Below are 24334 nucleotides of genomic sequence, written 5' to 3'. Positions count from 1 at the left end.
TAATGTCAGAAGAGGGTAAAGATCAGGTTGGTTCTGATGAGAAAAAAATTTCGCAATCACTTGAGTTTCAGGTAGGCAAATGTGAGACGCTGGTGCACGATTACCACAGAAATGTCTGCGCTGCGGTTAGTGCTGTGCCTTTCTGACTGCAGTGTGATCTGTTGTATCGGCTAAGATGGAGAGCTGGCCGTTTTTGTTTACATCATGCAACCAACTTTATATTACATCTACTGAAGATTTTTTCTTCATTTGCATTACCCACAGAGGTATCATTTACTGTTCCTAACGCCAAAGAGGAAAACAGGAGCTCATCATCTTACAAGTATGCGGTCATATATATAGTATGTTAAAACTGTACGTGATCATTTTATAAATAGGCATTGAAGCTGCCAGTTTTTTTTTTTTCCCAACAAGAAAAGATCCCAGAAACCAATAAGATTCGAAGGTGAAGTGCCAAGTTACAGGCTAATATTTTCACTGGCATTAGGAAAAGTAAATATTAACATAACATGTTCTCAGTCAAGCATAGATAAAAAATGATAAATTCTTCAGCTTTTCACTTGAACCCAAAGCTAGTCACCTGTATTGTGTTTCTGAGGATCTGATTCAACAGAAAGTCATTCATTTTACGAGTTCCAAACAATTTTTTTTTTCTTTCAGAGAAGTCACATTAAAATAAAATAGTAGCTCTTTTAGTATGTTGGCTGTCGGATATTTTATTTGCAAGACATTTCTTTTTTTTTTTTTTTTGATACAATTAAAAGCCTCTAGTGGCCCTGGTGGTGTAGTGGTTAAGTGCTACAGCTGCTAACCAAAGGGTTGGCAGTTTAAATCGGCCAGGCGCTCCTTGGAAACTCTATGGGGCAGTTCTACTCTGGCCTACAGGGTCGCTATGAGTCGGAATGGACTCGACAGCATTGGGTTTTAGTGGTGGGAATGTAAGATGATGCAGCCAATATAAAACGGTGCTATCGCTCTGGAAAGCATTTTGGCAGTTCCTCAAAAAATTAAATATAGAGTTGCCATATGATCCAGCAATCCTACTCCCAGGTATCTACTTGCGATGATTAAGGTTGTGTGTCAACTTGGCTGGGCCACGAGTCTCAGTGGTTTGGCAGTTATGTAATGACGTAGTTATCCTCCATTTTGTGATATAATGTAATCACTTTCATGATGTGATCTGATCTGATCAACCACAGTTGTAAAAGGAGTTTCCTCAGGGGTGTGGCCTGCATCCAATATATATGGACATTCTGGCAAAGCTCACTGGGTTTTGCTTACTCTGGATCCTGCATCCAGTTTGTTATCATCTGACCTCTAGTTCTTGGGACTGAAGGCAGCGGCCTGCCGTATTGCCTGGTGATCTTGGGATTCGTCGGCCTCCACAGCCTGTGAGTCAGCAGCCTGCCATCTCACCTGCTGACCTTGGATCTGTCAGCCCCTACAGCTAGGATTCAGGAGAAGCCTCAGCCTGATGCCTGACCTGTGGAGTTGAGACTTGCCAGCCTCTGCAACTGTGTGAGCCTTCTCTTACATGGCTTCACTGGTTTTGCTTCTCTAGAGAACCTAGCATAAGACAATACCCAACAGAATTGAAAGCAGAGATCTACACAAAAACTTGTACATGGATGTTCGTAAGAGTATTATTTCATAATAGCCAAAGAGTGGAAACAATTTGAATGTTCATCAACTGATGAACAGATAAAATGTGGTATAGTCATAAAATGGAATGTTATTCAGCCACAAAAAAACAATAAAACTGAAGTACTAATACTTTTAGTTATTTTTGTAGGTCTAGGCCCACATCACTGGCTGTTCCCCAGTGCCTCACTAGGACAGCATTCCTAAAGTTGTATTACAGTAAGACTTGAGAAGTGTGCTTAGCTAGGTCCCTCTAACTTGGCCCAGGTTTTCATTTCAGTTTTCCTCTAAATTGTCTAGAAGTTCTAGCTGGATTTAAAATGACTTGTGACTTCTGCCAGGGGAAGATTTGTTATCTGTTGGGAAGTGGCACCAGCTCTTGCTCCTAGAGGAAAACAATAGCCATGGGCACTGAAGGCAGAGTAGCAGCATTAAGGGCTCTGAACTTGCCTCATTCTGAGGTCCCTGTGACAGTGCCTCTAACAGTGCACTTAATAAATATTTGTTTCTTAATTAATATTTACCAAGCACTTGTTTTGTGATAGTACTTGCTCAAGGCCCTCTCAGGCCTTAGTTAAAACCACATGACAACTCTTCAAAATAGATATCATCTCCATTTAATAGATGAGATAACCGAAGCTCCCTGTAGTTTCTCTCCTTAGTTCCCGGAAGAGAAACACACTGCCCACTGTCGACCATTGCTATTCATTTTCTAAGAAACCTCTCCTTAGAGTTTCATCCTCGAAGCATCCCATTCCCTGGGGTGTTCTGGACTCTCTACCCTCAAAACCAGGTAAGTTATTAAAACTGGATCTGGACTTAATGGGCTGCTTTCCGCCTACAGGGCCAGTTAATTAGTCTTAATTATCTCATTACAGATTCTAAGTATTTCCAGCTGCTTCTTTACCCCTTACTGCCCACCACCCCCCCATGTGTATTTTCTAGATAGCCTCTGCCAAGTCATGGACACAGGTGATATATTGATGTATTCTTCCTATCTATCAGGAATATTAGCTATTCCTGATCATGCACCTCACCTGCTACATTTTCTCGGAATATCTAACCCTGTGTTCCTTGAGCTAGGAGCCCTGGTGGCACAGTGGTTAAAGTGCTCGGCTGCTAACTGAAAGGTAAGTGGTTTGAACCCACCAGCTGTTCTGAGGGAGAAAGATGTGGCAGTCTGCTTCTGTAAAGATTACAGCCTTGGAAACCCTATAGGGTGGTTCTACTCATTCTACACGGTTGCTAGGAGCCAGAATCGACTCAACGGCAGTGGGTTTGGTTCCTTTATGAGAAGATACCTGCTTTGGCCAACTATTAGACATAAGCACAAATATAAAAAAATTGTATTTGACTTTCACTGACTATAGAACTGTAATATACCCATAGAGGGCAAATAGTAAACATGAATATATTTTGTAGTAGTTTGGAAAGTAATCCCTTCTTCTCAATGCTCCCAAATGCCAAATGAATCATCCAGTCCAAAGAGTTCAAATAAAAATGAAATTAAAACAACAACAAAAAAACTTCCCTAATTGATTGAGGTAAAAAGTGAAGTAACTGCTTTACAAAGTGAAAGAGAAGGTGTGGTCAGAGGGCTACCAGTTATATGACGGACCTTGGGCAAGTCATTTAATCTTTCTGAACCTCAGTTTTCTAACAGACTAACAATGCAATAATATCTATTTCATGGGGGCTGTTGTGAGGATGAAATAGGATAATGTATGTGAAAGTGCTTTGCAAAATATTAATTTGTAAGCAAATGTTAGTTATTAAAAAACGGAAAGGTTCCTTCCTCTATTATTTTTATTTCTATCTTTAGTAGCTATTTCTAGAATACGCTTTCTTTTTTACTCAAGTCATTTCCTTGTTATTTAAAATTTCTCAAATTTAAGCTAAGGTATCTTCAGGTGCCAATTACCTATTCTAAGTCAAAGTTAGATGGATACTATGTTACCCTCGCTTCTAAAGACAGAGTATCTCTTAACAACTATAAATAATCATTTTAATATTAGTATTCCCACCATCATTGAAAAACATGACTGCTTTTCAAAGAGTTTTCACATCCGAGGAAAGCACTGTTCACTCAAATTCTATCTACCTCCTTCTAATCTAAGTCATTCAATATCAGGTACACTCATGAAATGTCCCAGGGAAAACAACTGTTAATGACACCGAGCAATTCTAAATTTGAGGCCGGTAAAAAACTTAGTTTGCAACTAATAATATTTGGTTCTCCACAAAATGAAAAGCTTTGTTACAGATCTTATCCACATTTCCTTTCTCCAATAATTTGTCAACTGAATTCACTTCCATTCAAATTAAATAAAAAAGAAGGATTTTATTTATTCAAGTGTTTTATACTAACCAGCTCCCAGGAGGTTCTCCATTTACTGGCTTGGGTAATACTATCTTTCCTTTAGTTTATTAGTTTGACAAAGTTAATTTAAAAACAACCTAGGGAACTTTAAGTGATTTCTGGAAGGGCTAACATGTACGCACATATGGTCGGTCACCCATTTTCTCCTGCACGTGTGCGATCTCATGAAGGGATTTTTTGCGTTCATTTTCACAATTTCTTAAAATACAGAAAATACGTTTCGAATGTTTCCTATATGTTTTGAAAAGGGAAAATATTCTGACGATGAAATGCTTTCAATTCTATTCTTTATACAATTGAACATTTGTTTAGTTCAGCCAAGGAGCACTTTGATAAAATGCTACAACAGTTTATTGCCAAAAAAAACTCCCCCCGTTTTCATCTGAAATACAACCTGGGGCACATAGCATCTAATTAAATTCATATGAAGTACAAATTATTGAATAGAAACCAAAATGCATTTCAAAGTAAATACCAATTAATATGACACCCAATTTCTTTCCCCCTTTTTAATCATTCCAATATGCATGGCTTATCTACAAAATATATTCCATTTATTTTGCAGGATTCAATTAGAATATGCTTTATGTTTCAATCCAACAATCACATCCAATGCTTTGCAAGCAGGTTGTTCAGGTATTTTTTTCTACTTGATTCTTAACATCCACCTGCCAAATCAGTGATACAAAAGTCCCTCCTCAAATTTTTCTTTAGCTTAAGAATGCTTCTCATTACCTAATTATTTTTATTTCTTTTAATACATAGATCTGTGCTTCTATTGACAGGAGTACTATCTCCTTCCTCCTTGTTTCCATGACAGTGAACACACAATAGAAAACTATAAAGTCATATATACAGCAATTCTGCCAGCAACGTTCCCGTCAACCTAGTTTGTGAGACAAGGCTTCAAATAATAGAAACTGTGTTCAATAACACTCAACAAATGATCGTCTATAAAGTAACATGCTTTGAACAGAGAGCAACAAGGGACTAATCTAGCACAAGAATGGCCAAGTGTAGCTAATCGCTTGTGAAAGTAATCAGCCACTTGATTTGTTTTGTCTTGGAGAGGCCAACGATCAAGCTACTTCCAGAGAGAATCTGGCAGACAGAGCTGATGCCATGAACCATGATGATGGCATCTTGGTTACAGTATACTTGATTGTCATTTATTCAACAAGTATTTACTGAGCACCTACAATGCTGAGACACTGAGCCTGGTGCTAGAAAAACATGAAGAGATGAATGAAGTTCAGCATATTTTGAGAAGAACAGCTACTCTGGTTCTAGTAAGGGAAAAAAGCTCTGGTAACATATATCACACATCACTTGATGCTTATAATATGCACATAATTATTTAAAAAAAGGAAACCAATAAATAAGAAAGGAGCTTCTTTCAAACAATGTGAAAGTTCCATGAGGGTAGTTACTATGGTTTTTAATTTTATCTGCATCCAGATTCAATTAACTTGCATTGAGCACCTACTGTGCACCATAGACTTCCTTATAGCCTATCTCCGTGTTTCTCCCAAGTTGTCTAATGAAGTGCTTGCAATGTAACAGATATTTACCTTATTTATTTTTTTTTACTTTGAACTAAAAAAATATCAATTTATAGTTTATGTTGTTACGAACTAAATATTTCAAAGGAACCTAGTCCTGGGAAGCCTAATAAAATCCTATTAGTTATTCAAATTATATATGTTTACTTCAGTTTTCATGCCTCAAAGTTCACATTAAGCAATGTTAAATAAAACTAAATGTGTCTTCAAAAAAGGAAGTGTGCAATGCAGGGTCTTTCTGGGCATCATCATGACTATCAATTATTAATGCAATGCCAAGTGTAGTAGTGCTATAAATATAGAGTCTGGGCTGTGTTCAGACTCTGAAAGGGCTACCCTGTTGTTTAGGCTACCACAAATATATGGGGGGCGGAGGTCCCTATGTCTGTGATGACTATATGAAAAGGAAATCCTGACCTGTTCCATTTCCAGGTCCTGAGGATTTAAGCGACAGAAACCTATTTCTAGGAAATCTCCTCCAGGTACTTCCTGTAACTTTGGTCCCCCCTCCCCCACTTCTTTCACTCTGACAGGGTTTTCAAGATCTTCTTTAATGCTTGGACAATTGGAAAAAGCAAGAAGGCAAGCTCCTTGAGGGTAGGGGCCCATATGCCTGATTTATCTTCGTCTTGCTCCCAGAGCTCAGCATAGCGTAGTGCGCTCTCTAAATGATTGTCGAGGACAATGACAACGCGTCTGGGGCTGCTCCTCTTCTCTCCAAGCCAGCTGCCAAGAGGTAATACTGGCCAGTGTGCAGTGTGCAGAACTGTCACTCAGTTAGATCTCCCACTTGCCTAAGGTAGCAGATGATTGGGTTTTGCATGCCTGGTTTACACTCTTCAAATATTTATAGACAGTTCTCTTTGCCTCCAGCCCTAGTTGTCACTTAGCCAAGTTATACATACATGGTTCTTTTAATCTTTTCTTAAAAATCAATCCCACTAAGCTCCTTAATCATTCTGGCTGCATTTCTCTCAACTTCTGGCTGTTTGTCTTTCTGGTAATTTATTCTGTTGAAATGCATGAAAATAATACAGGTAAAGAGCAGAGAGGGGTTAGTCACCTTTCCAGTCCAAGGTTCAATGCATTTTATAGGCAAAATAAAGTTATTTATCCTCTTTCCTTTTGTATGATTTAAAAAATTCATATTTATGTTGATGGATCAATCAATACATTGTAAGAGAAAGGAAGGAAAAAGTATCATCAGTATTATATTCTCTAAGGATGATATCATTGATTGAACTCTCTTACATGGCTATGACTGATTCATTTAGGTTGCAGTATTCAAATTCAGGGGCAGGGAGTAAGGAATGGGAACCCAGAACGACACGGTCACCACAAAGTGGCTTAAGTGCTCATTCTGAGGTACTACGTACCTACAGACACGAAAACAAAACCAAACCTGTTGCTGTCGAATTGATTCTAACTCATAGTGACCCTATAGGACAGAGTAGAACTGCCCCATAGAGTTTCCAAGGAGCGCCTGGTGGATTTGAACTGCTGACCTTTTGGTTAGCAGCTGGATCTCTTAGCTACTATGCCACCACCAGGGTTTCCGTACCTATAGATACTTATGGCTAACTTCAGTTTCTCAATTAAAAAAAAGTTAAAGATAAGTAATATATTAAAGGAAAAATTCAACTAATCAGAAATGGGGGAAAATCACCAGAGCAAATGGGTACATCCTCTTTATGATCCTTATACTTTCATCTTATTCTTCTCTAAGGGACACAAACCCCAGTCCCTTAAAAAAAAAATTTTTTTTTTTTTTTTTTTAAGGGACTGGGGTTTGTGTGAGTTGTGCCATTTTGGTTGGATGGGAACATTACTCAAAGACAAACATTTAACATTTTTGAAGAATTTCAGCCTTTTTGATATATTTTTCCCACCAATAGATATTTTGAGGTAAAGAATTAGTGTATTAATTGAAGTGAAATATGTTACCTTTAAGACAGAAGTCCCCAGGCTGTGGAAAATTCCACTGCCTCAAGCAGCTTGCTTGGCATGCCCCGTAGTTTTACATTAGAATCCTGGTTCCTTTGCTTGGCATGCCCCGTAACTTTACATTAAAATCCTAGTTCTCCTCTCCTTAAGTACTGCCCCCACACTAGAGGAAATTGGTGGAAACTGGTTTAGGTGCCATGTTGACATTCAGGATAACCTTTTAGACCTCATACATAGTAACTTCCCAGCCTCTGGGTGGAGCTTAACTGCTATTTTCTGAACACACGATGCATGAAGTTATATGTAAACTCCACTGCACCTGCATAGTATGATTAAGACTGTTGCTGATGTAACTTATATCAATTTCCTACTTGTAAACCCCCTCACCCTTGCTGAGCGGTCTTGGTGGCAGCAGCCCTGACTGTTTCCTTTCTTTGAGCAAGGAAATAAAGGCGCCCCTCCATTCTCCCACCTTGGTCTCTTGTTTATTGGCTGAGCCGAGTCATGCCGAGCAGAACCTGGGGTTTCCACCTGGCAATGCCTTAAGTACACAGATTTTTCTTTTGGCTCTAATGCTAATAAGGGTATGTTCAAATCTTAGAAAGGTATAGAAAGCTGTCAAAGATGAAAAATTCTAATAAGTTAGATGTTGTACTCACTAGTATCTTTATTCACACAAGTATATCATTGATCCCTTATTAATTAAGCTTAAAGTCTCAACCTTACCTAGATCTACCATCAGAAGACGAGTGAGGGCTGTGTAGAAGGTTGTTCGGCATCTGAAGTCAGTGAGACTGTAACATTCACTGATGCCAAGAAAGGGGAAGTGTTCACTCTAATGAAAGCAAAAGAGCATCCAAAGTTACTAACGCTTTATCTAAACTACCAGGAAAATTCTAGTCATTAACTATGGAGATAAGACTTACCGTGTGGTTTTTTAGCATAAATTTCACGGCATCTATCTTCACAAGTTTTTTTAAAAGGATATAGGTAATAGAAGTTAAGGAATCTGGGGAAGTATAATTGTCTTATCAATACATAATAAATCACAAAATAATACTGAACTATAATGGCATCAGTTTCTACTTATGAAGAATAAATAAGAGTATACCTATAGAAACGTCTTTTATTCTGTTAATCCATTATTAAGCAGTGCAATTACTTTTCATATCTTATACATACTCTAGTTATGGAAAGGAAGAATGAATTTTATAATTAAGATAAGAACTCCTTTAGTATTAAAGTCTTGATAGTAGAAAATTAAAACTGACCCTTTTTACGTTTTGGGTATAACTTGAGAATTTCTTTTTACTTTAAGTTACTTCATAATAAAATAATTATAAAAGAACCATAATAGGCTATCAAGAAAGGGAAAATTGTTCAATTGTAAGAAACCATGAGCTCAGTTAGTAGAAATCTCAGGAAATTCTGCTTTAGATGGAGAAGATCAGAATACATTTAGGAAGATATAGCAGATTGCATGTCGTAAGTGTTGGGACAGGCTTAAAAGGAACAAATATTTCTCAAGTACCTACTATGTACAGGGCATTTTACACATGTTAAATCACCTAATCTTCACAATTACATATTAAATATGATTTATTATTTCTGTCCCATAGATAAGGAACCAGAAGCCCAGAGAAATTAAGTTGCTTGTGCAAGATTACACAGCTATGGCTTAATAGTACAGTGATTTAAACTGATGTTTGACTGTAAAGACCATGTTCTTTCCACTGTAGCACATCATCATTTGAACAGTTTAGTTCAGAGTGAGAGTAAAGTTGACACGTCATAAACATGATCATACCCCTAAATCATTTCTGGTAAATGCTACCATAAAAGAATGGCTTTAAGAACACCTACTCAGTATGCAAACACTCTCTTCTCTTACTTTGGCCTAGTCACTCTTTACTGTGGCTAGGTTAAGAGCTACAGCTGCTAACCAAAAGGTCGGCAGTTCGAAACCACCAGGCGCTCCTTGGAAACCATATGGGGCAGTTCTACACTGTCCTATAGGGTTGCTATGAGTTGAAATCGACTCGATGGCAAGGGGTTTAGGGCATCTCCTGGCCACTATCTACATACAAACTCATGCCTTCCTTGCAGGCTATAATAATCTTGGTATGGCTCTATTCGTGTTCCAGTGAAAAAAAAATGGGTGCCTTCCTTTCCTTCACATCATCTACAAATACACAACTCTGTATGTCCCCTGGGTTTTGGTGGGTATGTGCCTCTGTAGAGTGGCACTGGTAAGTCTAATTTTAAATTCTAGTCACTCAAGCGTGGGTGTGAAAAAATGGAAAACACCCTGGAACTTGAGTTAGGAAACCTGGGCTCTAGGTTTGACTATACCATTCAATCAGCTGGTCTGAGTAATATACTTGGTGGCACTGAGCCTTAGTTTCCCTCTCCAATGAATGAGGAAGAAATCTGTGCTTAAGTTATCTCAGAGGATTGTTCTAGGATCCAAAACCTATTGCCGTCAAGTCCGTTCTGACTCATAGTGACCCTAAAGGACAGAACAGAACTGCCCCTTAGGGATTCTGAGTGGCTGGTGGATTCAAACTGCTGACCTTTTTGTTAGCAGCTGAGCTCTTAACCACTGCACCACCAGGGCACCATTGTAAGGATCAGATGGTGAAAATGTCTTTGCCAATTATAAATCAGGGAGGAAGATACGATGATGCAGAGATTTAACATTTATGGAATATTTACTACCTGCAAGGTTAATTCTCTTAATTCCATGAGATAGGTGGTATCAGTTCTATTTTTTTTCAGATGAGGAAACAAACTAAAAAAATTAAATAACTTGTCAAAAGACAAACAATTAGTATGACTTATATCCAAGTCCCTTTATCTCCGAAGCAGCCTAGTTGCATATTAAGCATGTGTATTTGGCTCACTCCCATACTGGACTGTAAACTTTCTAAGGGCAGGACCCGCATCTATGCATTTTTCTCAGTGCACAGCTCTGAGTGGGTGCTCACTGTGTCTTTCTAGCAGGCTGAGGGGCAACAAGATCAGGGCTGATAGGTAGCTGATGGATGCAGATGTGACGATTCTTCCCAATGTCAGTCACTGCGCAGGAGAATTGCCACTCAGATTTCACTCAGTTAAACAGGAGTGGGGATCAATAAACTGAGAAATATCTTAAGTAATTACCTAATACAATTCTCTTAAAACTGCAAAGTTAAAAGTGACAGAGTCTATGGGCAATAAGATTGCTGCCATTAATAGGAATCTTCCTGTCAGTGCTGTTAATAAACAGCAAGTCATGTTTTGACAATAGAATATTTATGGTAGCAATAAATAGAACATTTATAGGCAGAATCTCATCTGCCAAAGACACATTTTCTGCAGAATTGCATCTGTGCACTTTGTACCAAGGCCAGCCTCACTGCCTTTTAATTCTAAAGGGGGAAAAAAAAAAAGATTAAAAATAAATTTTTACTTTATTTTAATAAAGAAAAAAAAAAGGATTTAATCTGCATATTTATGTTCCCTTAAAGGAATTCAACTGAAAGATAGTTATGGTAGTTAGGAGGGTTTGTAATGTTAAAAAAAAAAAAAAGGCAAATGGACATATCATTTTTATGATCTCTATACTTTCATCTTACTCTCTAAGGGATCAGGGTTCATATAAGTTGTACCATTTTGGTTGGATGGGAACATTAGATAAATTATGGCAGATTAGATTTCAGAGTCTTTCAAAATAGCTCTGAGCAGTGAATGTGGTATCAGTGGTAACAGAAATAGCAACAGTAGTAGGAGTCTTGAGAAGAGAATTTAGTAAAGGTCACGATACAGCATGTAAATGGTAGAACCAAGATTCAAATACAGGACTGTCTGACTCAAACATACAACCTCTTTTTCACTAGGTTAGAACATATCCATTTGGTTTTAAAGAGGTTAGTGTTCTTTCAGGGATCACTGGCTTCTTACGATGTAACCAAAACTGGAACCAGGTCCCAGAAGGAGTGAGGGGAATCTCTTCTTTTAAAAAAAAAAAAAAAAAATGGAGCCCGGTGGTGCAGTAGTTAAGAGCTTGGCTACTAACCAAAAGGTCAGCAGTTCAAATCTACCAGCCGCTCCCTGGAAACCCTATGGGGCAGTTCTACTCTACGCTATAGGATCACTATGAATCAGAATCGACTCGATGGCAATAGGTTTTTGTTTTTTAAATTCATTAATGAGCCATCACATTCAGGTCAGAGCAAACTCCACAGCCTGGATGACATTAACTCATTCAACACAATTCCCAGAAAAATCCTGTATCCATGTGGATATAAAAACACTGAGGTAGGTGAAGATGGCCTTACCGACAGATGGGGAAAAGCAAGGAAAGGAAGAAACAATGGCATAACTTGTAGATAGATAAATATTCTGAAAATCTGTATCCTGTAAAAAAAGAGGGTAACTAAATGGGTACGAACTGGTTTTTTAAGTTACAGGAGTACCATACACTTTGGTAGCTGATGGGTACTGTAGCACCAAGTATGCCTTCAATTTCTGGTATCAAGCTTTTCTAAGTACCTACCATATTTCATCAAATCTAAAATGCCACTGAGGATATATATATCTCCCCATTATTTTGTATTTCAAAATGTCATAAGTCGTAAGACACATTCTATTTACAGAGGTGTCAAAGTGTGAAAAAAATTGTTTTAGAAACAAAGGAGTTGTTAAGGAGTAGAGTATTATATACGTGATATTCACTAAGTGCAAGAAGGTGGATGAAAGTATGATGTAGGCAAATATGTAAAAGTAACACATGTTTATAGATAGTTTTGTAAATAGAATTAGATCTGATGACAAAAAAAAGAATATTACATGTTGGCAATGACTGTAGGTGGATGATGGATACAGAGTATAGTTACTAAAACTTAAGTCTGGTTACTCCAGAAGTAGGATTATGTTCACGAACCCTACTAGACTGAAAAAATTCGAACAGGTGGATTCAAGATGAAGAATCTTTAGGGATACTAACAATTACTTATAAGGAACAGGAGTTAAGGCTTGGTCATGCAACAGGAGGGGAATAATATGTTCTAAATGCCGACTACAGGAAGTTTTGAAATTATAAAGGAAAGAAAAAACAGAGTCCTAATCTTTAATAATTTACAACCAAATAGAAGACAGGGCTAGCAAACGCTAAGCTATGTTATATTCATACCCAGGTATACAGATAAGAATTAGGTGCTCAGGAATATAAGAAAAATAAAAGATGACAGGAAAGAATATGAAGACTTAATATTTAGTGAGCACCTACTATGTGTTAGGGTTGTTAGTACTAGATGCTTTATCATTAACCCAAATACCAAACCCACTGCTGTCGAGGCAATGCTGACTCATAGTGACACTATAGGACAGGGTAGAACTGCCCATTGGGTTTCCAAGGCTATAATTTTTACGGAAACAGACTGCTACATCTTTCTCCAGCAGAGCTGCTGGCAGTTGGAACCGCTCATCTTTCAGTTAGCAGCCACTTAACCACTGCACCACCAGGGCTCCTTTTATTTTTATTAAATAATATATTGTTAGATATTTTTTTACTGCCTTTATATTATAAAACCCTAAGACCTACTATGTGACAGAGTCAGTAGTATTAGGTCTTTATTATTATTAGATAGTATTAGATAATACTGCTACATGTTTATTATTTCATTTAATCCTTATAAAACCATAACAGTTCGACAATATTCCCTTCCTACAGATGAAAAAATTGAGGCTCACAGAAATTAAATGACCTGTTTGTGTTCTATTGGCTAACACCTTGACTAACGATTACAACTATTTCTGGATAGCTTTACTAAGGAAACAAACCTTTACCGAGAATTGAAAGTATGAAAAAGACCTACCAGAGTTACAACGTGTCAAACGAGTGAGAATGGAGTATGTGGCGATTCAGTGAATGATGATGAACAGTGTCAAGGGGAAGGTAAAATAAATTTCCTTGGCACAAATAAAAAGTACAAATTGTGGTTCAGTGGTGGATCAGGAAATTAGTTATGGGAACTCAATAAGTTAAGTACCGTTAAAGGACTCAAGTTCAAATCAATAATTTTACTTTGACCTGAGAAGCAAGTGGAAGTGATTCTGGGCTTTTGGGAAGAAGAATGATGAGATCAAAACAATATTTGAGAAGGTAATCTTGTGAGGCAAGAATCTAAAGAACTTGATAAAGGTCTGAACAAGGGGGCTACAAAAAGTGTAGAGATGATTCTTACATCTGATTCTAGTATAAAAACAAACAGAGCAGATAAATTATGGGAGGACTTTTCCATGGATAATAGAGACAGAAAACAAAGAAATGAAGCAACATTTCCTTTGATGAGAAATGTTAATAAAAGTATGCCTGAGGGATGTATGCTGATACCAGTTTTATTCAACATTCTCACAAACCATCCGGACATGCTGGTATTCACTGGAACAAAGCAGTGCATTCTGATACTATTTCAACAACGCAGAATTACAACTGTTTGTTACTAAATATTTGCTGTAACAGACATACTCAATTTTACTTTTATCCTTCACCCTTATTTCACCATCTCCATCCTCTACCTTTTCTGATCCCTAATTCATTCAGAATTCACACCTCAGTGGTAAGAAGATCAGTTTGTACATTACCTGGTAATTTGACAAGTTGTATATTTAATGGTTTGCTATGTCTAAATGCCCTCGAATAAAAAGGCCTCCTTCAAAGCAGCCATATTAAAATGTCACACATCCAGATTCTTTAGTGAGCAGATTTTTTAGAAAATTAACATGTAATTTATTTGAACTAAACTTTTAAAAATCTGTTAGAATTTAAAATCTTTGAGGACAGCGTCCATGTTTCATTTGTCCTTCTGCTCTGGTCTTAGCAAACGCTTAATAAGTATTTGCTGAACTAAAAGAAGTCAATACAGCAATGTAAATCATTAAGATGGGTATGGAATTATAGTTAAAAATCACAATTTTATTGCTACTCAATGTTAGATCTATATAAGGATGCAGTTCTGATATTGTACTTCAAACAAACAAAGAAAAATGAAACTGGTAAGGGTCTAGGGTTGAAAAATGAAACTATCATGGTGACCAAGTGGCTTTGACAAGAAATAGACTCTGGCTTGCAAAAACTAAAACAGCTGAAATAAAATGATAGATAAATAGATTTGTGATGTATGTGGACAGGGATTATATTCATCAAATTCCAGTATACAGGGACTAAGGAGAGAATACCAAAGTCTTGGATAGTTAATCAGAAGCAAATGGATGGAATTCCTTCTTCATGAAAAGGATAACCAGGGCCAGCTTCATGGGCATGTAATCTTTGTACTTGCACAGGATCCCATGCTTACAAGGGCCTATGTTCAGTTTAATGTTCTGCTGTCCTGTTCTTGAAATTCTCAATAATTTTTGAACAAGGGACCCCATATTTTCATTTTGTACTGGGCCCCATGAACCATGTAGGTGGTCCTGCAATAATATGGAGAAGTCATTAATCCTAAGAATGGCTGAAGTTAACAGTATCAATGGGGTTAAAAAAAATATGTTTGGATACATTCATAAATTAAGGTAAAATTCTTTTATGGGGTCCGTTTTTAAACTGCTAAAGATATTTTTGGGTTTTCTCAAACCTTTGAGATGATGTAATAAAGGGCAACTACCAACAGAAGGCTTGAAAGAAAGTCAATTTCCTTTCTTATTATCTATCTGAAACCCAAAGGGAGATGTGTCACTGCTGTAAATTTGAGTAGACAATGAATTACAGTAAAAAAAAATTGGGCAATTATTTTTCAAAGGAAGGGAAAACTGAGATATTGATCAATGAACAAACAGAATTTTAGACGAAATGTAATGTTTTCCTCCCTCTTCTTTATCCTTTAAAATAAGTTTATCTGATTGCTCTGCACGATCCGTATTCTCTCTCCAGTTTCCACAGCAGCTTCTTTGTTCTGACCACTTGGACAATCCCACCCCTTTCCTGGTTAGATATAAAACAAAATTTCTAACCAGGAAATATTTCAAAGAGGAGAGAAGATCCCCAAGTATTGAGCCTGACTGTGGAGGGCTTGCCCTAGATAGAGCCTTTTCAGCTCTGTGTATGTCAGAATAAGCTATTTAGAGCCAGAAATTCTGGAAATTTAAAGAGTAAATTAAAAAGTTACTTAAATGCATCTGCTAAGTGTATTTGCGCTGTGTAATGAAACTGGTAAGAAAACAAACTTTCTCTCATTGGATTTTTAAATTACAATAGTCTTACAAATCTGAAAAGCTTCAAATTTGGCAAACAGCAACCCTGGGGTAAAATGCAACAAGTTATCCATAGTTACAATCCGGGACTCGTATATTGGCACTCTCCTTGCACGTTACTATTTGGGGAACTGTTTTGCATGTTATTATTTGGGGAACTAGGCTCTCTAAAAAACATCAAGTCTGCCTTTTCCTAGTGAGGACAAAGTTCTACAGAGAAGTGTCTGTGGGAGAGGTACGTGACTTTGCTGTTTAGGACGTATAATCCGGCTGCATTTTCTAGTTAACTCAAGGTAGAAGTTCTGAAAGTACAGTCCCTGAGCTGCCAGTATCATTAGCATCAACTGAGTCCTGTTAGAAATGCAAATTGTCAGGCCTCAGCCCAAGGCCTCCTGAAGATGAAAACTCTGGAGAAAGGTCCAGCAATGCCTTCTAGGTGATTCTGACGCTCACTGAAGTTAGAGATCACTGCCTTAACGCCACTGAACATGAGGCTTTTAGAATGTCCTAAAAATGAGGATCTTTTGTGGTTTTAATTTCCAAACCAGTGGTTAAATACAAGAACACCAAAGTACAGAGACTGGCTTTAAGCATCATAAACACTGAATAAAGGTTCATGCTGAAGCAGATTACAGAGGCAAAAAATAAAAACAAAAAACCCCAAAATATCTGAAGACATGCATTATAAAATAAGGGGCATTCAAAAAACTTGATTTTATAACAGCAGGATTTCATCAATAATAAGATAATATGACTTTCATTTATTTGTTACTAATATTTTAAACAAAAATTTCAATGTTAACATATAAAGATTCCCATTAATAGGGGGCCAGTAAGTGATGATTTTTATCTTGTATAACTGTTTCTCGCTCTGAAAGGTACCATCTTATTTTCAATACAGAAACAACGCATTGCTTTAAAATCAGGATTAAAAAACACATTATAATAAAGACATCGATTGGAAACAACAAATACACATTAGGTAACCAGCAACTGCACTGAAATAGATACACCACTCACATATTCCATTATGTAAATGAATTCAAAGATATTTCACGACTGATCAGCTGGAAGGGACATAATGATTTATAATTCAAATAACTGAGCACTGAAATCAAATTGAGCTAATATATATTTCTAAATATGCAAACTTGAAATAATTGTTAAAATATATAAATCACTGTATCCACGTTGAACTCATTCACATCCCTTGGTTTGAAATGTTACCACTTTTAAACTTTTATTTAACAAGTTTTCTGAAAATATGATTTTTTATTAGCTTTAGAAGAAGCACTCAAATGAAATAAACAGCTTGTAAAATAAAAGGTTATAATTTTAGGATTAAAGAATACATAATAGATATAATATGCTAAGAAAAGAATCTTAAAAACAGATTCAGATAAATTAGGCATTATGCAAATTATACTAAAAAGAATACAAATCAAATTGATTTTATATTAAGTTCCAATTTCAACCTAAAGAGCAGAGTAAATCTAAACAATAGATACGTACTATAGAATAACACAGGCTTCTTTCTATATAATGTGCTATCGAAGTAATTCATTGTGAAGAGGCCAGAGTTTGCAACACTAGGAAGTACTTATAAACCACTTCATATGTTAGAAATAAAGAGTATTTCAGTGTTATTATTAAAAAAAAAAAAAAGGTTCAGTTTTTTTTTTTTTTTTAATAAGAAGAAATACATATCTTTAAAAGCCAAAATGACCACTGGAATTGGGTTGTACATCACTTTCCAGTAAAAAGGAAAAACAGCCTGGACAGGTGTAATTTATCATTTTTCTGATTTAATATCAAAGAAATATATTAAAATAATAAAAAGAATCCTGAAATCCTCAAAATTTGTAGTGATAAATAGCCCTCCCTGTCTTTATTGCATTATACCTACTAACAGAAATATTGCATGGTGGATTTTGCCAGACAAGGACGATTATTTTCCAATAAAAAGTTGCATATTAAATTCCAGCACAAAAGTGGGTGTCTAATACTTGGAAAATCTTTTATGGTTTGCCAAGGAACACAATTTTAAACTTAACTAATACAAACATATTCCTGGAGTGAACCTATATTAAAGGTTTCCATCCAACTCCACCCATTTTCAGAATGTTGCTCTTATATTAAAATATTGGCTAATCTTAGTGGTTAACTCAACCAACACTTATTTTTCACAACTCCTATACATTTGATAGCTGACATATAAAAGACAATCTACATGCTACTCTCTCACTGGTCGATACATGACAATAGTATCAAGTACATTCTAATAAGAAAAGATGATTTCTGGTTTTAGATTTAAAAAAATCTGTTATAGGGAAAAATTGAAGCATTTAATTTGTAATGAGAAATCTTACTATAAACTACTTAAGTTGTTGATTTGGGAGGGCCAATAATCAAAGAAGTGGTCAAAAAACTTACAATTTTCTTCCTATTAGTGCTTTGTGCCTCTCAGCTAATGAAAATGATGTTCTCAATTGAATATTGAAAATACATTTACTCTTAGGACTCAGTTTACATAAGGTGATTTTTTTTAAGAACATTTTGACCTTCTTAAAATTACACATTTTGCTTCAGAACGAGAACTTCCTAACAACTAGGAAAAACCATGGACTAAAGCACATTTGGTTGCATACCTTCTTATGTAACCATTTATTAACCTGGGTGGGTATAAACATAACTTTAACTAGTTAAGGAATCTATATATCCATATAAATTCAATTGCAACTCTGAGTAAGCGCTTCATAGCATGCAATCAATATAAACCTTTCAAAAGAACGCATTTGCAGAGAAGGCTAAATGAAAGGCATTATATTAAAAAAAATATATATAAAGAAGGAAAATACCTGGCCAATAGAGTGTGCTTGTTAGGTTGCTTATATATAATATCAGATACATAGTTAAAAAGGATATCCAACAGAAAGGTCATTTAGGAACTGAAGAGTCCTTGAAATTACGGGTTCACATCTTCCCCAGTATTTAAGGTTTGTAACACTAAATATGAACAATGAAAATGAAAAAAGGCTTTAATTATAAGTAAGATACTTAGTTGTGTAGGAAGAGCCATGGAAATGATACCTTCATTCATGTATGTTAAGTTAGATGACCGAAACCACAAATATCTCACCAAGTAAAAAGCAGTTTCAAATACCAATGGAACATTTTCTATTCTACTCTTTTTATAGCACATTCAAAATTATATACTATCAATCTACAATGAACATTATTCTCCGAATGGTGTACAATTCCATAAATTGTTTTGTAAATTAAAAAGTTGCCTGAGTGTTTCACAGAAGAAACATTAGGTTTGTATTAAAAACAAACATATTAGGGAGTGAAAGCAGGAGTTACAAAGGGAGTCAAAAAGAGACTCACAGTTACTGTCAAGAAATCAACTAACAAACTCCAAGACTCACTTCTCATGAAGTGGCCCTGAGACTCACTTCTTATGATCATGACTGTTTATCTAGCTTTGTTCTCTGGAGCCAAGTGGAATGCCAAGTAGAGGCACGCAGGGTTAGCCTAAGTGTGCAAAGTTATGTCTATGAGTACAAACTAGTTAATTCTGCTAAGATTATAAGGCTCACTGAAGAACAGTCTTCCATGAATGTTTCTGACAGCCATAGGTTCCTGTTGAAACCAATGAATGCCCTGTCTTAAGGCAATCAGGCCTCTCTCAATGATTCTAATTTGCAATAGCTCTTCAGTTGGTCTTTAAAATTAAAAAAAAAAAAAAAAAAAAGAGCTATCTAATTGACCTAAAGAGTCAGGTGTTAGCCAACTTTTTAAAACTGTGTTTTGATGTTGCATGGATACCCTGACAATCTAGAATGTTGTTTGGGTAGTATCTGAGTTTTAAACATGTGAAATTAACTTTCAGTTAAGAACAAAGCTAATATGCCAAGAATTAAAGCATAATTTAAAAATCCTTTATTTAAAAACAATTCAGGATCTGTGAAGAGATTTAAACACAGTAAGGAGAATAAGAATCAACTCAGTGTCAACTAACAACAAAAACAAAGCGACCTATTAGATTTAAAACAACAACAAAAGAAATATCAAAGCAGCAAAGTAGGAACTCACATTTTCGTCATGAATGTTTCTAGAACGTGGTTGTCATCTGTTATTCCTAAGACTTCTGACATACGGGCATATACCTGCATGAAAACATTTCATTGTTAAAAGCTTTAACATTAACATATATTCAGAAGAGTATTCAAACTGAACAAATACAAGATTTAGTGCATTGTTGCATCCATGCTGAAGTTAAGGTGTGGGTGAGGACAGCAAATGAAGAATTAAAAAAATTTATTATAATTTAAAAATTTACTAATACGTCCTTCAGGAAGTACCTCTCTTGTTTTGAAATAAACACATATACACACACACTCACAATTTATTCCCATCATACCATATAATAATTTATTTTTTCTCAAAATGGTATATCATACCTTTTTCAAAGATGGGGACAGGCATGCAAAGGACAAGAAAGTGGAGTGCCTCAATAAATGGCTCTAACATTATAAAACCGCCATCTATTCCAGGTCTCAGCAAAACACCAACTAACTCAGGTTCATGCAAGGCAGTTATAAAAATAAGGATTTCAAAAATCAAAGGTAAAAAATTTATGGAAATTCTTCCCAAATACCCTCTATTTAAGCTCCCCCACATAGAGCTCTTACTTTCCATGCCGAAATCCCAAGCTTAGGGCTTCTCTGCTGAAAACATCAGGGGCTGGGAATCCACTGAGCTTTCGATTAGGGAGTGTTGGTTGCAGAGTATGGGGTGCAACATTTCAGTCCAACCCCAGCCACAGTGAGCTTATCAACACATGTTTCACTCCAAGTGGGAGAATGGCACCGACAGCCAATGGAATGTCCCTAGTAGCCTGGCAAAGCTGAGAGATGGGTTGACACCTCCATACTCCCTGATGCTCTGGTGCGATTCCAGGCCATCCCTGCCAGACGCCAGCTGTATGGGTGATTTCTCTTCTGTGATTTGATCCCTTGTGGTTGTATTCTCTCACCTTCTCCTAATCTGTCCCTTTCCTATAGTATAGCAACTTAGCTTCCACTTCCTCTACCTTCTGCTTTTGGTTTGTAAACACCAGCCTGATAGAGTGCCATAGGTCATGAAGGTAAGATAAAAATCATAGGGAGCCGCCAATCACCCAGAGTTATACAGTCTCATATCTGGACTTCAAACACCATTCAAACCAGAAGCTTGTGTTCCAGAGTTTTGATCTAAGTCCTACGTCCAGAAGGTTCCTTAGGCTGTAAGACTGAATTTAAAGGAGGAACAGAAGTGGGAGAAGTGGAGATGAAAGGAGAGAAGGGGCAAGAGGGCGGAGAGGAGAGGCTGTGGGAGAGAGAGAGAGAGAGAGAGAGAAAAGAAGATTGGAATTCAAATTACTGTTGTCTCTTCTGCTAACTTCTGAGCCCTACAGAAAGGCATTTCAATGGCCACACCTGTGACTTTGCCCATAAGGTTAGGCATGCTTGTTAATATATTTGAGGGGAGGAAGGAGCTAGGGAGAGAGAACCTAGGGAAGCCAGTTACCACCAATCCTCCAGGATCAGAAATCTTCAAGCGTACCTAGAGGGCTCGAGGAAGAATGGTATGTAGAAAGGGAAGTTTCCCTTGGGAAGGAACTGGGCCCCTAGGAAAATACTGACAGGATTAATGGCACGCAAGGCCCTTCACGAACTGAGCCCAACATACCTCATCTTCCACTATTTCTCTCAACCTCAAGCCACACTGAAATGCTGATGGATCATTAAAGGTTTTCACGTGATTTCAGATTTCTGTGTGTTCGCTTGCTGTTCATTTTGCCTGAATTAGCCTTCTTTCTCTTCTTCCCCTGATTATCATTCAAATGTCACCTCCTCTGAAGCCTTCTTCCACTTCCCGGGCAGGATGAACTGTGCTCTCCTTTATGTTTCCATGGCATTTGGTCCATTCCGCTATCATTGTGTTTTTCACACTGTAATTGTTTGGGTATCCATCACTCCTACTACACTGGGACTCCTTAAGGACGGGTACTGTGCCTTATTCTTTGTGTCCCAGCACCTAGCACAATATTTGTCAAGTAAATAATACATGTGTTCTTAATGTGTAACGACAAGAGTCATGAGTTTGCTCCACTGGGGCCATATTATAATGTGACTATTACACAGACGATGAAAAATGAAGATCTTTCTTATTAAGTATATATTGGATTCCATGGACAAAAGACACAGGATCATAAATTACAACAGAAAAGAAGAGGAGAAAGTAGCTCGTATTGTTATTTTTAACTTACGAATATCTGGTAGTTGATTATAGCAATTGTCTTTAAACTTCTATTTTAGCAGCACCTTTTTCGAATGAAATCTTTCAAATATGCCTGATTTTTAAAATCTGGTAACAGTGGGGACTCGATACCCTACTGTCTGCCTTGCTGTCCCAATTTTACTCTGTTCCATGGCCTCAGACTGTGCCCCTAACTCTGACTGGAATTATAAAGGCACTTTCATGTAAGAAAGATGAAAGCATGGCTGGATCAGTTTAAACCGGCCCTTCCACAACTCAAAGCACAAATTCTTCTGGTGTTACAAAGGATCATCCTTATAGATAAACAAAATTAATAACGATTCCATGTTTCTGACTTACTGGTTTGTGGGAAAGGACATGATGATGAGATTATCCCAACTAGCCTATTTTCCTTTCATTCTTTCCTCCAGGTTAATTTTCTTATTTTGAACAATACGATGACTACATTGCATTTTTGTAAAACCAAATTTTACATTTTCAAGACCATAAGTGCTACTTTTTTGTGGCAAAGCTCAGAATATATCTAATTTTGATTTTAACTATGCCACAATGAACAATAAGAGTAATTAAAAAATTTCTAAAAGGTGATTTTTAACACTTAGAAAATGTATTCTTTTTAATTGGTGGTTCTTACAAGGAAAAGCTTTCCTCTGATGTGTCCCTGGTGTTCAAGTGAGGAAAAAGCTAAGCAGGCAGGTCTGTTGTGCTCTGCTGTCAAAACAGTTTCTCAAAGCATCAGATTCGACCCAATAAGATACTAGAAAAAACAGTCAACATTGACACATGGCAGTGCTTTAATCCACAATTATCCTTGTAACTTGCACCATTCCTTTTATCATCCATTAGCTTTGATTCCCATTATCCCATCTAGAACTGTGTCAACGCTTTTGTCCCTGGGGATTTCTCTCCACTACTAGGATCTGACAGTCAAGCTTGAGTACTAAACAGGATCATTACCTCTTAAATCCACTTATCTGATCTACTGAATAGTAAATTGAAAAGCTCATTAAGAGCAACAATCTGATTTGTTTTCACGTGTGACAGGGTCATTTAAAATCAATGTATGATTACAGCATTTATTTTAAAAGACTGTCTCACATTTTCCAAGGCACCTTATCATTCAAAGAATGTGCAGACAATATGAAAATGTCTCCGAACATTTGGAATTTAATTATACCACCAACAGTAAGATCTTCATTGAATAGTTTTGAGGTAAGAAGTAATTTGTCCAGTGAGGACATACCTACAAATTGTTTATCATAAAACACAAGTCTGTGAAAAATTTTCTACCAAAAAAAAAATTTGAGTACAATGTTTAGGATTTTTCAACATTTTCCAAAACTTTCATTACTTCACCAAAAATATTTTATAACAGCAAAAACAAAAAACTACATGTCACAATACTCATTTTAAGAAAAGATGTAGGAGTGAGCATAGGAATGCAAGAAGAGAAAACAAAAAACCTCATATTTAGTTTATAGACCCCCAATCTTTTATTTCAGAATCAATTAAGATAATCTGATCATAATGAAAAATTATAAGCAAGAATCTTAGAAATAAGAGACTAAACTCATTGTGTTGTCATCTTTCACAGAAGGATGGGCAATATAATGCTGCTCAATAGACAGTGACGCCTTTGGTTAGGTTTCACACAGCCAGAGGTGCACATGTGGCAACCCAGTTTTTGCCTGTCTGCGCCTTCCTTCTTTTTCACATGCCTTCATCGTCCCACTAGACTACAGGCTCCATAGGGGCAGAGATGATGCTCCATCTTGTATCTCCCATGCCTAAAACTCAATAAATGTTTGTTAAACAAATGAACAGAATGTAATGTTAAACTGTACATTTTGGGCCAATTTCATTTCAGTCATAATTTTTAACAAAAGGAAAAGAATCAAAAAAAAAAAAAAAAAGCGTGTTTTTAAAAAGGGCTTTTTTGTTTTCTTGTAAAAATAATATACCCGTAATCCTATTCTCCAGAGATAAACACTGGCAAAATTTTGTTATTTTAAAAAAGTATAGCTTTGATGCTTAAATAATATTTTTGGACAGGCACTCCTGGATCCAGTAAACAGGGCTCTCTTCTGCCTCTAGTCCACAGAGCATTCACTGTTGCCACCCTGTTGTACACACTTCTCCTACAGTATAATAGAATATCATCTTGTTGTAGTATTAATTTTCTATGCAAATATCTCCCCCTCCTCCAGTTTAAGCATGTGTCCCCTGAGGGCAGGGAAAATGTCTATTT

General features: G+C 36.6%; 1 protein-coding gene across 3 annotated transcripts in view; it reads right to left on the bottom strand.

The window, feature by feature from the left end:
• The window catches only part of RANBP17 (RAN binding protein 17), a 384409-nt gene that overhangs the window by 80233 nt on the left and 279842 nt on the right, over positions 1–24334 (bottom strand). For all 3 annotated transcript variants that reach the window (XM_049874299.1, XM_049874300.1, XM_049874301.1), the window contains 4 exons: positions 19858–19931; positions 18688–18768; positions 8454–8517; positions 8254–8362 (listed from right to left, as the gene is read on the bottom strand). In XM_049874299.1, the coding sequence (XP_049730256.1) occupies positions 8254–8362; positions 8454–8517; positions 18688–18768; positions 19858–19931 (328 nt within the window). The remainder of the gene's footprint in view (positions 1–8253; positions 8363–8453; positions 8518–18687; positions 18769–19857; positions 19932–24334) is intronic.

The sequence above is a fragment of the Elephas maximus genome, chromosome 2, assembly GCF_024166365.1.
Source record: "Elephas maximus indicus isolate mEleMax1 chromosome 2, mEleMax1 primary haplotype, whole genome shotgun sequence".
Taxonomy (NCBI): Eukaryota; Metazoa; Chordata; class Mammalia; order Proboscidea; family Elephantidae; genus Elephas; species Elephas maximus.
The sequence above is the reverse complement of the archived record's forward strand: the minus strand, read 5'-3'. Positions and strand labels throughout refer to the sequence as shown.